Consider the following 13,657-nt stretch of genomic DNA (forward strand, 5'->3'; position numbering starts at 1 on the left):
CCCCCCAAAAAAAAAGAAGCCTGGCTGCGTGCGCCCCTGCCATGCTCTCGGTTTCTGCAGTACCAGTTGTATGCTCGCCTGATTTACTTCGGCCCATCCAGATAGCACCGCCTATCCCCGTGGCGTCTTGCGTTCACACCTACGGTATGCGGTAAAGCTTTGGTAAAAACTTTGTGAACCAAATAGGTGTGTAATGAAGAGACCACAACGAACGGTCAGGGCACCCACCATTCCGGTGCGGTTGTCGGTGACCGAGTGCAGGAAGGAGCGCCTGGCGCGTCCCTTGGCCGCGGCCTGCGTGTAGTCGGAGACGGCCCGCGTCACCGGATCCCGCAGCACCAGCACCAGCTTCACCGAGGGCGACATGGCGCGCACCCTGGCGGGAACCCGCTCTCGCACCAGGTAGCTCGGCGTCTTCTCCATGGTCAGCTGACCGCGCACGCTCTCCGGCATCTGAGAGCTGCGAAAGAACACTTCGCTCACCGATCGTGTCTCGTCTGGTTGCTGCCAACACATCGCCATCTGTAGACGCCTACGCCTTTGTTATGCCGTGGTCTTAGGCGTGAGCACGGAGGGGGCGCATAGCCTATAGTTATAGCATAGCCTATAAGAAAGGGGGAGGGGTGCCGAATGTACTTCATACTTGGACTCAATAGGAAGGGGGGTGCTGTGACATACCTTCACCTCCCCCTGGACACGCTTATGCCCATGAACGTTTCGTTAGCTAGATGTTTCTACCAACGTTGGCATGGTATTACGTTCGTACACGAAGAACTTGAATAATTCATGAATAGCACTTGTGCCACACTATAATACATCATGCAAACAAGACCAGTGGCGTGGCCAGAGGGTGGCACAGCGGACAGGTCGCCCTCCCGAAATTTCTTTCCCTCACGAAAGACAGAATGCAAAGTAACAGCCGACCACATTTGCTTGCCCTGCCCCTACTTCAGATCAAGTACGTGCGTTCATCGAAACAGATTTCAGCTTATGCCAGTGCACGTGCATGGCGTCGTCGTAATTCCTTAGCTACCGTTTCGTTACCTTGCTGCAGGCCGTAATTTGCGACGCCTGATGTGCATGTATGACCGAAACATAAAAGGGTGGCGTAATGAACAGTCACGTGTTCATGTTCAAATCTCGCACAAACATGTCGTCTGTGTCAAGGCAGGAATGACAAAAATTACAAGATTCATGCATCCTGCAACCATTGTGGTCATTTTATTAAAGACGTACTACACCCCAAATGCGACCGCGTGCATGGCAAACGTGGGCAAATGAACGACTTATGTTAGGACATAAATTACACTATATGACATAGTGTAAATGGCAAAATATTATTGCAGTTATCGCTTAGCTGCAATGCAAAAAATACCTTAACGTTAGCCAACATTTACAAATCCTCTACATATCTACGTCGTTTCTGCACAAGACGAAAAATTGCTATCAGAAAAGGCGTCAGGTAAGGGAATTTAAACCCCCCAATGGTACTCACGGCAAATGATTAGACTGGCAAGACACGGGAATAGATATGAACGAATATTATCACGACAATAAAGTTTAAAGATGACACTGAGGAATAATGGCCAGAAACTGCAACAAACGATTAAACAGATCCACCGGAAAGAAATGGTTCGGTAGGGCTTAAAGGGGCCCTGCAAAATTTTTTTCAAGTAACTATTCAACTAACGTAAGTATTCAAGTAACTAACGAATGGTTGAGAAGAACGTTTATTAAACTAAAAAACGAAGAATGCTTAAAGAAGCAGGGAGGTGGGGCCTTAGTCTAGTGCTCTACAGGTGTCAGCAGCCCAACGCGCCGAACGCCACTTGGACCTCCTTTTCTTCGCTGTCGAGCAAGGTATCCCACTGCTCTGTCGTGAGTTCTCGCGATGTCCTCATTATCAGAGTGTACTGCCTCATGAACCGGCTGTCGCATGTTTTTAAGGATCCGTCAAGCACTATAGTCGGGATAAGTCGCACGCTTCAAGCCACAATTTTCTATCGTCTCGCCACAGCGGGCATGCCACGTCTATCCTTCAGCGTGCATCATGACCTTTATTGAGCACTTCTTAACACTGAAGCTGTTCCGCAAATCGCTCTTGCTCCGGCGAACAAAAAACACGGGCGGGTGTGCGCCCCCTGAATCGGGAAGCTCCACTACGAAGTAAAAAGCGAAATTAAAGGTATTTGCCAGGAGGAACTTCATCGGCCGTGTAAAAAAAAAAAAAAAAAAAACTATCCCCATCATGAGCGCAATACCCTCGGTGGCATGCGCTCTCTTCTACATCTTCTGCTTGGGCTGTCAGAACGTGTGCACCAATTTGCCCGGCGTGGGATGCGATAAATCGGATGGCGGGGGGAACGAGTACAGTTGAGGAGAGAGAAAGATGGAGAGGAGTAACGTTAACAAATATACAAAAAAGTACCCCAAGAGACACAGAGGAATAAATAAAAAAAACAGACACAAATGATGAAAATAAAGCAGACGGGAAGACCAAAGGAGAGAAATATGGAGAAAGAGGAAAGCTAGAACGAAAGAGGAAACGAGAGAAGTGGAAAAAAATAGAGCGAGAAAGACGGTTAGCGAAAGAATGTATTAGAAATAAAGAGAGAAAAAACCGAGATAAAAGCAAAACGACAAAGAGAAATAATTAGGAAGACGGCCCTACTCACCTCTTCCTTCAGGCTTCTAAGTTTAAAGACGATATAGCCTTTTCGGATACCTCAACGCAAAAATTTTGGTCTGTCTGTCAACCGAAGCGGCTCAAGTACAACCAAATTCACAGCGCGAACCAACATTGCCCAGGTTTTGCGTCCATACTTGTGCGATGGTCGATTATGCGCTTAATTGAGGCCCAATATCAGCAAGTCAATATTTAGCGCTGTTTTTCTTCATATTAAAAAAGTCGTGCATAAATATTTCTAAAACTTTAGCGTTCATTACGCTGTGCTGATAATGCAATGGTTTGCACGAAAAGGTGAGTTTCCTACGCTTTGCTAAAACGATAGCGTGCTGCCACCTACTTTTTTATCTACAAAATATGACCTCAATGATTGTCCACGCTCGCTATTACGGAAGCCATCCCTTCATTCCCTGAGATAACCGCCAGATGGCACTCATGTTTTTGCAGCAACTTCAGAATCCCTATTTTAGTATATGTGCTTTGAAAGTAATTTAGAATTACTCTTCCGGACCTCCGACCCCGGCGTACCGCACCCACCCTCGGCTTTGTGTATAGACCCGCTCCTAACCTACACAGATATGCTAGAACATCAAAGACTCGAAAGACGGAAACTTCCGCCCCCTAGGCCAAAGCTTAGTAAAGAATCTCAGGTAGTGTGGCGTCGCCTGCAGACCTTGTCTTGCCCAAATCCATACATACTGTCCAATATAGATCCCGACACATACGCATTGCATTCCAGATTCTGCGTCAATAAAACAGCCACCCGTACCACATGATATGGGAATGCCCACACAATGCACCTGTACAACCCAGAGCACAACACAACACTGTAGGGTGGGAGACGCGCCTCTGATGTACAGCTCGGATCCGAAGAACCAAGAGGTCCTCTTGAGACGAGCGAGGACAGCGGCCCGTGCCAATGGGATCCCGGACTAAGGATCTTACTCACCGACATTCCTTCCTTGGTCGCAAATAAATGTTTAATTATATCTCTCTTCAGAATGCCATTCACCTATTTTCTCCCGCAAAACATCAAACAGATGCTTTATTGTATTGATTCTCTCCAGACGGAAGACTATCGTCTTTCGATAACATTTGCAGTCGAACATGCAGATACGAGGGCCAATTTTTTTCTGTTCTTTTCTTTGAAGGGGAGTCTCACTTTCTGTGGGATCACGAGCTTGCTGGTGCAATTATTTAGCGTAAACAAAATAAATCGCATTATCAACAAGAGTAGTATTTGCCCAGCTATTACATAAAAGGAGAATGATTGTGGCGATATTATGGGATGATGTCATGTCACGGAAAAGGGAACTGAACCAGACTAGACGCGAAATGCTGCATAGGGGTATATGTACAGCCATGTATCATTTGTTACATGTGCCTTACTTGTAAAGTGATCTGTATCTCGGCCAACTCGAGTGAAAAGCATTTTTCTCGAGTTCTGTACTTTCGGAGCTCAAAGAAGTTCCCGATTAGCTGTATCACGGATTCGCACGCTGTTTTCAACAAAAAAAAATTAACACTTTACACTTAGCGTGGCAGTGCGACGATGTTATTACGAACCGGCTAACTCTTGGAACCCTCGGGGATCTTCAATGCCCTTCTACATAGACGTCAGACTCTGGAGTTTTGCGGACACGCAGCGCCACCTGTCGACGCAGTTTTCGGTAGTTCAAAGCCCGACTCCCTTGCACATTTTGCTGCGCAACCAGGTGTAACTACAGCGTACGAAACAACGATTGAGCTAAATTTTAGAAGTATTTGCGCATTGAACACTCAGAAAAAAAGCTACGAATTTCTCTACGCTAGTCGGACGCGTCACCGAACCACCGTGAAGTGCTTGCTGGTTCACTCGCCTGAACGACGGTGAAAACAAGAGCACACGCAACAGCTCCGCGCTCTATGAAAGAAGACACCAGTCTGCACTACTGTTGTGTTGGGAATCGCCACGGACGTAGGTGACTTCAGGTTTACTGATTTCCGCAGCTTTCGCAAAGCAAAATGGCGAGAGCGCTAAATACAGGCTGTCGCGAACGTGTTGGGTATGCGAATACTTGCGTTCTCCACAGCCGTTCGCTTGAGTAAGTGTGATAATGTAGGTCTCCTGTTATTGTTTTGAGTAGTAGCCTTGACAAAGAACCGTGGTAACTTTGATTATGAAGCTTAACAGACCCTCTGTCCATGGTGCGCGACGTGCAACAGTAGATAGACGACGCCCAGCCACGATAAATATCGCACACGCTGTGACCACCGATAATCTGAAGAAGAGGAGGAAGAAAGTTTAAGCGGAAAGACAGGGAGGTTAGCCAGTTCTTAGACCGGCTGGCTACCCTGTGCTGGGGAAAGGGGTGAGGGGAATGAAAGATGTTAAAAAGAAATCTTGCGAAGAGAGGGAGAAATTACAAAAAAAAAATTGCGACAGAGGAAAGGCGACATCAAAGAGTATAAGACACTAAAGTCTGTCTCTGAGCCCAGTTGTCCGCAAAAAGCGCAGCAAAGCTTTCAAAGCCTTCTGGGCTGAGGATGGGCTCGGCCAATGACCCAGAATCCTTTGTTCCGACAAAGGCCGATTGTCTAGTCTATCCAGAGCTGCAGTGAGTTCTTGTCTTTGCACGTTAAAATGGGTTCACTCACACAGAGGGTGCATGATGGTTTCTTCGCAACTGCAGTAAGTGCATGTAGGAGAGCTGGCCATCCCAATGAGATAAGAGTATGCGTTCGTGAAGGCCGCTCCAAGCCACAGGCGATATAGAAGGGTCTCCTCAGCTCGAGATATCCTTGGGGGAATACGAAGCTGCAGATCGGGATCCAAGTTATTCAGGCGCGCGTTTGTGAAGTCTGTTGAGTTCCACTGTACCAGTGTGAGGTCACGTGCAAGCGAACGAAGTCTTGTAGCTGCGTCGGTTCTTGAGAACGGGATAGCTGTGTATTGGGTACCATCGTGTGCAGATCTAGCTACCTCATCTGCGCGGTCATTGCCATATATACCGCAATGACCTGGTATCCACTGATACACTATGCTGTGCTGTTTTTCGGTTGCTTGGTGATGAAGAAGCCTTATTTCAGCTACTAACTGTTCATTAGGTCCATGGTGAAAAGGTGATATAAGGCATTGAAGAGATGCCTTCGAGTCCGAGAAGATCGACTAAATTCCCGAAGGTTCTTTCACTATAAACTCCAGAGCTGCACGAATGGCTGCAAGTTCTGCAGCTGTCGACGACGTCAAATGCGATGTCATGAATTTAATTGTGATGTGCCTCGCGGGAATAACCACCGCCCCGGCAGAGCTTATTGAAGACACCGAGCCATCCGTGTAAATGTGAAGGCGTCCGTTGTGCTTCTCTTGCAGGAAAAGTAATGTGGCCTGTTTCAGGGTTAGATGCGATGACTTTTTCTTATTTTGGATGCCAGGAATTGTAAGAAGGGCTTTGAGTGGGTGTAGGCACCATAATGGTATCGACGGCTGTGCTGCATGCGTGAAGTGCAATGGAATCACTGCACAGTGCTGAGCTACAGTTGCGCTGAACGCTGAGTGGGGCCTGGAAGTTCGAAGTGAGGCGAGGTGATGAGATGGAAGCCGAGCGAAATGTCTTATGTGCATTCTCAAAGCGTCTACGCGGATGTATGCGCTGACTGGATAATCACGCGCAATAATGATTGTCGCTGCCGTAGACGCGCATCTCGGGAGACCAAGGCATATTCTCAGGGCTTGGGCTTGGATCGACTGGAGGACGCGCAAGTTTGTTCTTTGGATCCCGCAAAGCACGGGTAAGCTGTATCGCATATAACCGAGGAACAGAACAGTGTGGAGTTGGAGCATTGCTCGTACCGATGCACCCCACGTTTTTCCAGCAAGAAACCTCAGTACGTGGGTGATCATGGTGAGTTTAGTTTTCATGTGGGCGATGTGAGGGCTCCAGGAGAGGTCGCGATCAACTATGACTCCGAGGAATCGGTGAGTCTTCACGTAGTTGATCGTGTGCCCGTTGATTTTAATAACATATGGGCTCATAACCTTATGCGTGAATGCTATAAGCGAGCATTTCTCTGATGACAGCTCTAGTCCCCGTTCTTCCAGGTACTTTGGCCCTATTGAAGCCGCTCTCTGAAGCCGGGCACGCAGATGAAGGCGTGTAACGCCTGACACCCAGATGCAGATGTCATCTGCACATATTGATAGGTGGACAGATTCTGGAAGTGCGTCAACCAGGCCGAGTAGCGCTAGATTGAAAAGTGTGGGGCTAAGAACACCGCCTTGAGGCACACCTCGACGGTTGCAATGGTGCGTTGTTGTGCCATTCTCCGTCTGTACAAAGAAAGTTCTGCCTTTCAGATAGCTGTGGATCCATTGGTAAACCCGACCCCCTAATCCGACATGGTACAACGACACGTGGATCAGTGGATTTATCCCTCATTCATGGAAATCCAGCCGCCTCGTCCCTGTGCTTAAACCAGGTAAATCTCCTCTGCACTTGACCTCTTATCGCCCCATCGCGCTTACCAGCTGTTTCGGGAAAGTGATGGAGAGGATGATTTTGACTCGCCTAGAGTGGTACCTGGAGCGCCACGAGGTATACCCTCATGCTATGACGGGCTTTCGGCGTAGACGGTCCGCAATTGATAACGTTATAGACCTGGTCTCATCTGTTCAGCATCAAAAAAGACTGAAACGTTTATCGGCGGCATTGTTCTTGGACGTGAAAGGTGCATACGATAACGTATCACATGAACCCATTCTGGATGTGATGGAAAATGTTAGATAATCTGAAGTTATCGCCACCACACAGCCTTACGCACGCTAGGGCTTTGAAGGCTCTAAGTGCCAGCTTTAACTAGAAAATCTGACCACGTGCGTCATACAGGTAAATCACAAAATGATCGTGACAATTAGCAGTTTTTCTTTCTTCTTTTTTTTTTAATGCGAAGCATTTCTTAGCGAACTTTGGCAACTTTGAGCGTATCTATCAATCTATCTATCTAGCCGCTTACGCTTGGGTGCTCTCGTAGTCACCCCGTTGACTTGGCGTGAACCAAAATTAGCTTGGGAGGGAAACACGGTTTGACGAATACGATGCGCTAGTCAAGACATGAATATTGTCACAATCCCGTCGCCTACGTCGTCAAACACTTCCCCGTCAGACAGTGGCACGTACTCACGGGCGGGTATGTGCCGCTGGTAAGCGGGTATGTGCCAATGGTGATTGGCACTTAGTATCTATTCAGGAACGATGAGAATACACATGTTCATTTTTAACACGTGAGTGTTAAGCAATACCCGACATTGGTATCGTCAACCCAACAAATCCATAGAATTAATGTCAGTGTTAAGAAAAACCTGACATAGGCAGCGCAGGCCACCCGACGAATGCAAATAATAAATTTCATGATCCCAGCAGGAATCGAACCCAAGAATTCTGTGCGGTAGTCAAGCATTCTACCACAGAGCTACGCCAGGTCTCGGAACTACTTTTCAAATAGACGCTAATCTTCGTGAAACGTCAATAGTGGTTGCAGTGCTGCCTACCCAATTTTATAGGCATTACATATGTACTCCTTTCATACAGCCGTCAGGTTAGGTTAGCGTCAATTGTGGTGACGTACGATGTGCTGAAATTGATTTAAGTAGCAGTGTCAAGGGCCAGCATCTTCGCGAGCATCAGTGCTTCATGTCAGCCTCTGGTCTTGCTAAAACACATTTCCAGCTGACATCATTGAGCAGTGGAAAACTGGTTATATAAACATCTGCAACTCTTCAACATATGCCTCTGCGTGCAACATTTGTACATATATTTAGCGTCATTTCATGACGTGTCGCTCAAAAAAATTGCCCGCAGCTTCCCTCGGGGGAACACTGAGGAGGATGCGGAGCATATAATTGGTTAACGGGGTGTTAAAGTGCGACTTACTTGGGTCGATGGCTAAATTGGTTAACGTGGTTGTGAAATGGGGTGTTAAATTGCGACTTACTTGGGTCGATGGCTAAATTGGTTAACGTGGTTGTAGGAGGGGGTGTTAAATGAGTGAACACGTACACACGTATGCGAAAGGGCGGCGCTGGTCGAAGGGACGTCGATCATTGTGTTTGTGGATTCGTTGGAATTCATTTCACCGCGACCTTGGACGTCGACGCGCCGTACAAACCAACCGACGAGCGGCAACTGAGCGAGCGAGCGCCGACCTTGAGTATACATACAGCGCGACGGCGCATGCACTGTCAGCTGTCGAATGTTCGAGAAGGGGGAGAAGCGCAAAGGCGCATGCGCGCGCGTCAGCTGCCGATGTTCTCGAAGCGCGACGGCGCATGCGCGCGCGTCAGCTGCCGATGTTCTCGAAGCGTGACGGCGCATGCGCGCTACATTATACAGCTAGCGAATGTTCGTGAAGAGGAGACGCGCACGCGGTGTGTAGAGGAGGAAGGGTGCACAGATGGTGGAGGAGTGAAGCGCGCGTGGTGTGTAGAGGAGGAAGGGATGCACAGATGGTGGAAGAAGGAGGGGGAAGCTTGCGGACGGCGCCGCACTACAAGCCTCGAGTATTAGATGCTCCGCATCTAAAAAAAAAATGCAACACGGTCACCTTCCCTCCGCGTGCTTCGCATAAAGTTGATTCGCAGGTACGTGGGATCTGCCGAATTTTTTCTTCCCTTTTTCTTTGTTTGCCGTTGGTCTTCGGCATTACCGGAGCCATCTCGAAGGCATCGGTTTTGCCTTTCGTCATACACTGACAAAGTCCACACGCATGCATCCCCATTTGCAGTATATACACACGGAAGACAACCGTCAGCAGAGCATTCGAACATGCCTAATAAAACACTTCAATGCACAGGAAGCAACTGCAAGCAACCGCAAGCAAGAATGTAACTGAAAAGCGAAAATCACCAGGGTCTATCACACCAGATAAAGTGAGCTTCGTACCACTGATCGCATAGATTGTTCGTGTATGCACTTAGTTCAGTGCTTGCATTGATCTCGATGTCATGGAATGCTCGCTTACAATTAAATTGCTTGGTGCAGAACGCCGAAATAAATTAAACATATTTTGCATACCGCCCGCACTTCGTTTTGATGAGCTTCCTACTTTTATGAAGCGAGTTTGGATTGAAGGAAAAAGCTTGCAAGGTCCTTGATTTTCAAGAAACCGTGCCTCAAGACCAACAAAAGAGGAAAACCAATGCACGTTCGCTTGCGGACGGCTCTCTGTGCACTACCCAATTATGGCCAGTGCGGCAACGGGGGCGTTGGTGGCGGTGTTTTTCGCAGCGCCGCCTGGGCAGAGTGACGTCTATATAAGTGCACTGATGCTTTCGAATTTCACACTTCCGTCGATATGCGATGGCTTCGACCTGCAAGCGAACCCGCGGCGTCCTCTGGCCCACAGCCTTGGCCGTTGAGCTGCTATACTTTGTCTCCTTATATAGGGATCATGTCGTTCACGCAGTAAACACATACACGCGGCAGCAGCGCTGAGGCTATATGGGTTTTCTTGTGACGTAATAGATACAGGCTTGGGGCATAAGTGCGTGAATCCATAGCGAAGGCACCCCCGCCCGGTGGCGCAGACGTTCTCTCCGAGTGTAGCAGTTTATTGCTAGATCCCATCGTACCGTGTCAGCTCGCATTTAGGTCGTCTTTAAGGTGCACCCCGAACCACTGTGAACCCATTCGCTAGCCCAGCGGTTTCTTAACTGCCTTCGTTTCACTGGACGCGATATGGATGTCTTCCTCTACACTGGCGAACTGCCTTATTTAAAAGACGCGAGGGCTACACTTCAGTAGCTTACACGTATTGGCAGGATTTTGTCTCGAGAGATAAAACCCTCGTTGCATCGCGGTGGCGGGCTTCCAGTGGTCCTTTTGGCACCTCTCTGCCTACGCATATGCGAATCAGTCTATAGGGATGGTGAGGTAACACGCGCGGCCACGTGGAAAATCGGGGCAGTAGATGCGACACTAGTGATACCTCTCCTACACCAACCAATCGACAGTTGGTATCTTGGTGATGTCAGGTGCATTGCCACTTTTAGCGAGGAAGCAAGCATTGGTTACATTTAATTATCCGACATGGCTCATTGAAAACTTTGAAATATGTTTTTCATATCATCATGATTTACTATATTTTTGTGGTGAATCTCAGCCGTCTAGATCCACAAATATCATTCTAATGTATACCAGCAGAGAATGAAGGAGATGGTGCTATAGGGGACGTTAACAGTACTGTATTTAAGTGCATTATAGTTGTTGTGATATAGATGTGAACACAGTAACATGGAGCAAAAGATGATTTGCTGCCGACAGGGAGCGAACCTGCGACCTTCTGACGTTCGGTCTTCTTACATATGTTCGCATTATTTAGCGCAGAACTCAAGGTGCTGCGTTTTGCAACTTGCCCCGCCATGGTGGTCTAGTGGCTATGGTACTCGGCTGCTGACCCGCAGGTCACGGGATCAAATTCCGGCTGCGGCGGCTGCATTTTCGATGGAGGCGAAAATGCTTTAGGCCCGTGTGCTCAAATTTGGGTGCACTTTAAAGAGCCCCAGGTGGTCGAAATTTCCGGAGCCCTCCACTACGGCATCTCTCATAATCATACGGTAGTTTTTGGGACGTTAAACCTCACATTGGTAATGTATGAACTATGTTTGTTATCGTTTTTATTTGTCATTGTTTTTCATGTTACGCAAAAATTGTATGTATTTCAAGATGTGTTCATAGTGCTGATAACGTCTCGTATTTATCGCTAAGGAACGGTTTTTTTTTAATATTTAACCGATATTCTCCCGCTTGTTGAAGTGCCAATCGTGTTGTTATAATTTGTATGTATAATCTTGAATATTTCTATGTACTGCTTTGCTGTACCTGCCTGAGGTGCCTCACGAAGAGCAGTCCCAGCGAGGAGACGCTCTCTTTTTTTGTCCCCTTCGTGGGCATTTTTTGTGAAAAATTCCAATATAAATAAATAAATATATAATAAAAATATCAATCAATGCGTTTTGCAACAACTTCACTAATTTTCCCCCGGTGCTTTATTGATTCCACAGGGCTGCATACATGTCAGTCGATGCGGTATACTTTCCCCCTGAGGGCCTCTCGGTGGCGCCGAGTTCCTCACGTGCGCATACAATAACATTTCCTCGCCCACATCCAGCAGCGCCGCAGGCGTGACGATCGACGAACCGCAGGCCTGCGGCTCGCCTCCGCTGCGTTTCGGCATTGCTCGAACGCAAGGTATACGCTCGCCCGCTGAATGCTTTTCCTGTATAAGCTGGCACTGAAAATTCGTGTTTTTTTTTTCGAGTGGGTGCCACCAATGAGTGTTGAAGTGGCCGCTTTAGCGCTAATTTCGCGACGACGCGTATCTACTGGCACTACGCCGTCGCAAAATAAAGGAGGGCCTGAGACTTTCACAGTGAGATTTCAACTTGGGCTGTAATGGTAATGAAGGTAGTGGTAATATAGCAGTGGCTGCGTAGCAGTGGTTCGAGTGGGAGGCTTCCCGGCGGGCTGTGCTCGTAGGAAGCTTTGCAGGTGTCGTGCCAGTTGTCACGTGATCATAGAGAGCAGTGGCGAGCTTAGGGTTGGGCGTAGCCTAGGCGCCGCGCCGTCGCTACAAGCGCCTCAGTGTGCCCATGGCCCTAACTGATTTTTACAAACATTAAAATAGGTTTATACAGTATGCCGGGACGCCGTTTTGCAGTATAGCTATGCGCTCAGCGGGTTGGAATGTCAAAGTGACTTATCACGCTGGTCTATCGACCGTGAGTCGAGCAACTGGCAGGAATCCAGCTTTCTGCGTGTGACATCAAATCGCAAGGGTGGGCCTGACACGAAGCTGACGAAGTCTTCAGCCAGCGCCAACAGAAGGTTGCAAACGGCGTGGCTTTATTTCGGTATACGACCTCGTGACTCGCTCTTCTTCGCCTGCCACGCTGCGTTCCCATCGCGGTGTATACATTGAATTTACGGCCAGACCCCAAAAGCCAGCTGAAATAATACTCGCTGCTCTGTCTAAGCTGCGAGGAAACATGTCCGAGAACGGGGATAAGTCCAAAGATTGAACAACGCGAGCACTGACGAACAATTATGCGCAAGTTTACCGCAACAAAAAATACACAGCAAAATAAAAAAACACATACGAACACACAAAAAAACAAAAAAAAAAACGTGAACTGTCACATGGTCACAGTGAATAAACTACAAAGAATGTCTGCCACGAGTCAGGAGAACGCATTTACCTCGGCACATCCACTATCCCATTTTCACGCAGAAAGTTGCAAAATGCACTACGGACATGTGCCGCACCTTCCGTCACTCTCACTACTTAATATTTCCACAACTAAGCACTACGACCACCACTGCCTTTTTTCATCCCACTTAATTCAGTCACCCACTTCGTGTCACGTGATTCAACGCCATGGCTTCGCTGTTTCCTCAGTGTCCGCCTGGAGCAGGCTGAACATTGACGATGATGCCGATGACTGTGATGAAGATGAAGACGATCGCAGACAACGACTGTCTTGTGCAGTATATATGGCATCTCTAATTGTTGTACGATGCATTTCATATGACTGGAAACAACCAACAACCAACAGGAGAACGTGCCCAGACCTCGTGTTTGCCAAGTTCAGGCTATGAGTAAACAATACGACAAATATATATATATATATATATATATATATATATATATATATATATATATATATATATATATATATATATATATATATATTGTCACGTGCGTCCCGCGAAAAAGACGAAGGCGACAGCGCATACGCGCATCTGCACGCTTTTATGCAGAATGCAACAACGACAAAGATGAGGAACTCTCTCTCACAAAAATTCGCGGCACGTCTTCCCGTCGTCCTTCTAAGAAATCAATAAGCGAAAGCAGGTCAGGGTCACGGCGCTGCTCTTGTGAGATAGTGGCCGCGTTGATGACTCCCAAGAATGCGGCGTCCATAGACTCGTCATTAAT

At 47.7% G+C, this 13,657-nt stretch overlaps 1 protein-coding gene across 4 annotated transcripts in view; it reads right to left on the minus strand.

The window, feature by feature from the left end:
• The window catches only part of LOC119180433 (heparan sulfate glucosamine 3-O-sulfotransferase 6), a 167,214-nt gene that overhangs the window by 4,200 nt on the left and 149,357 nt on the right, over window positions 1-13,657 (minus strand). For all 4 annotated transcript variants that reach the window (XM_075869748.1, XM_075869749.1, XM_075869747.1 and 1 more), the window contains exon 3: window positions 229-460. In XM_075869748.1, coding sequence (XP_075725863.1) covers window positions 229-460 — 232 coding nt within the window. The remainder of the gene's footprint in view (window positions 1-228; window positions 461-13,657) is intronic.

This window comes from Rhipicephalus microplus, chromosome 7 (genome assembly GCF_043290135.1).
Source record: "Rhipicephalus microplus isolate Deutch F79 chromosome 7, USDA_Rmic, whole genome shotgun sequence".
Taxonomy (NCBI): domain Eukaryota; kingdom Metazoa; phylum Arthropoda; class Arachnida; order Ixodida; family Ixodidae; genus Rhipicephalus; species Rhipicephalus microplus.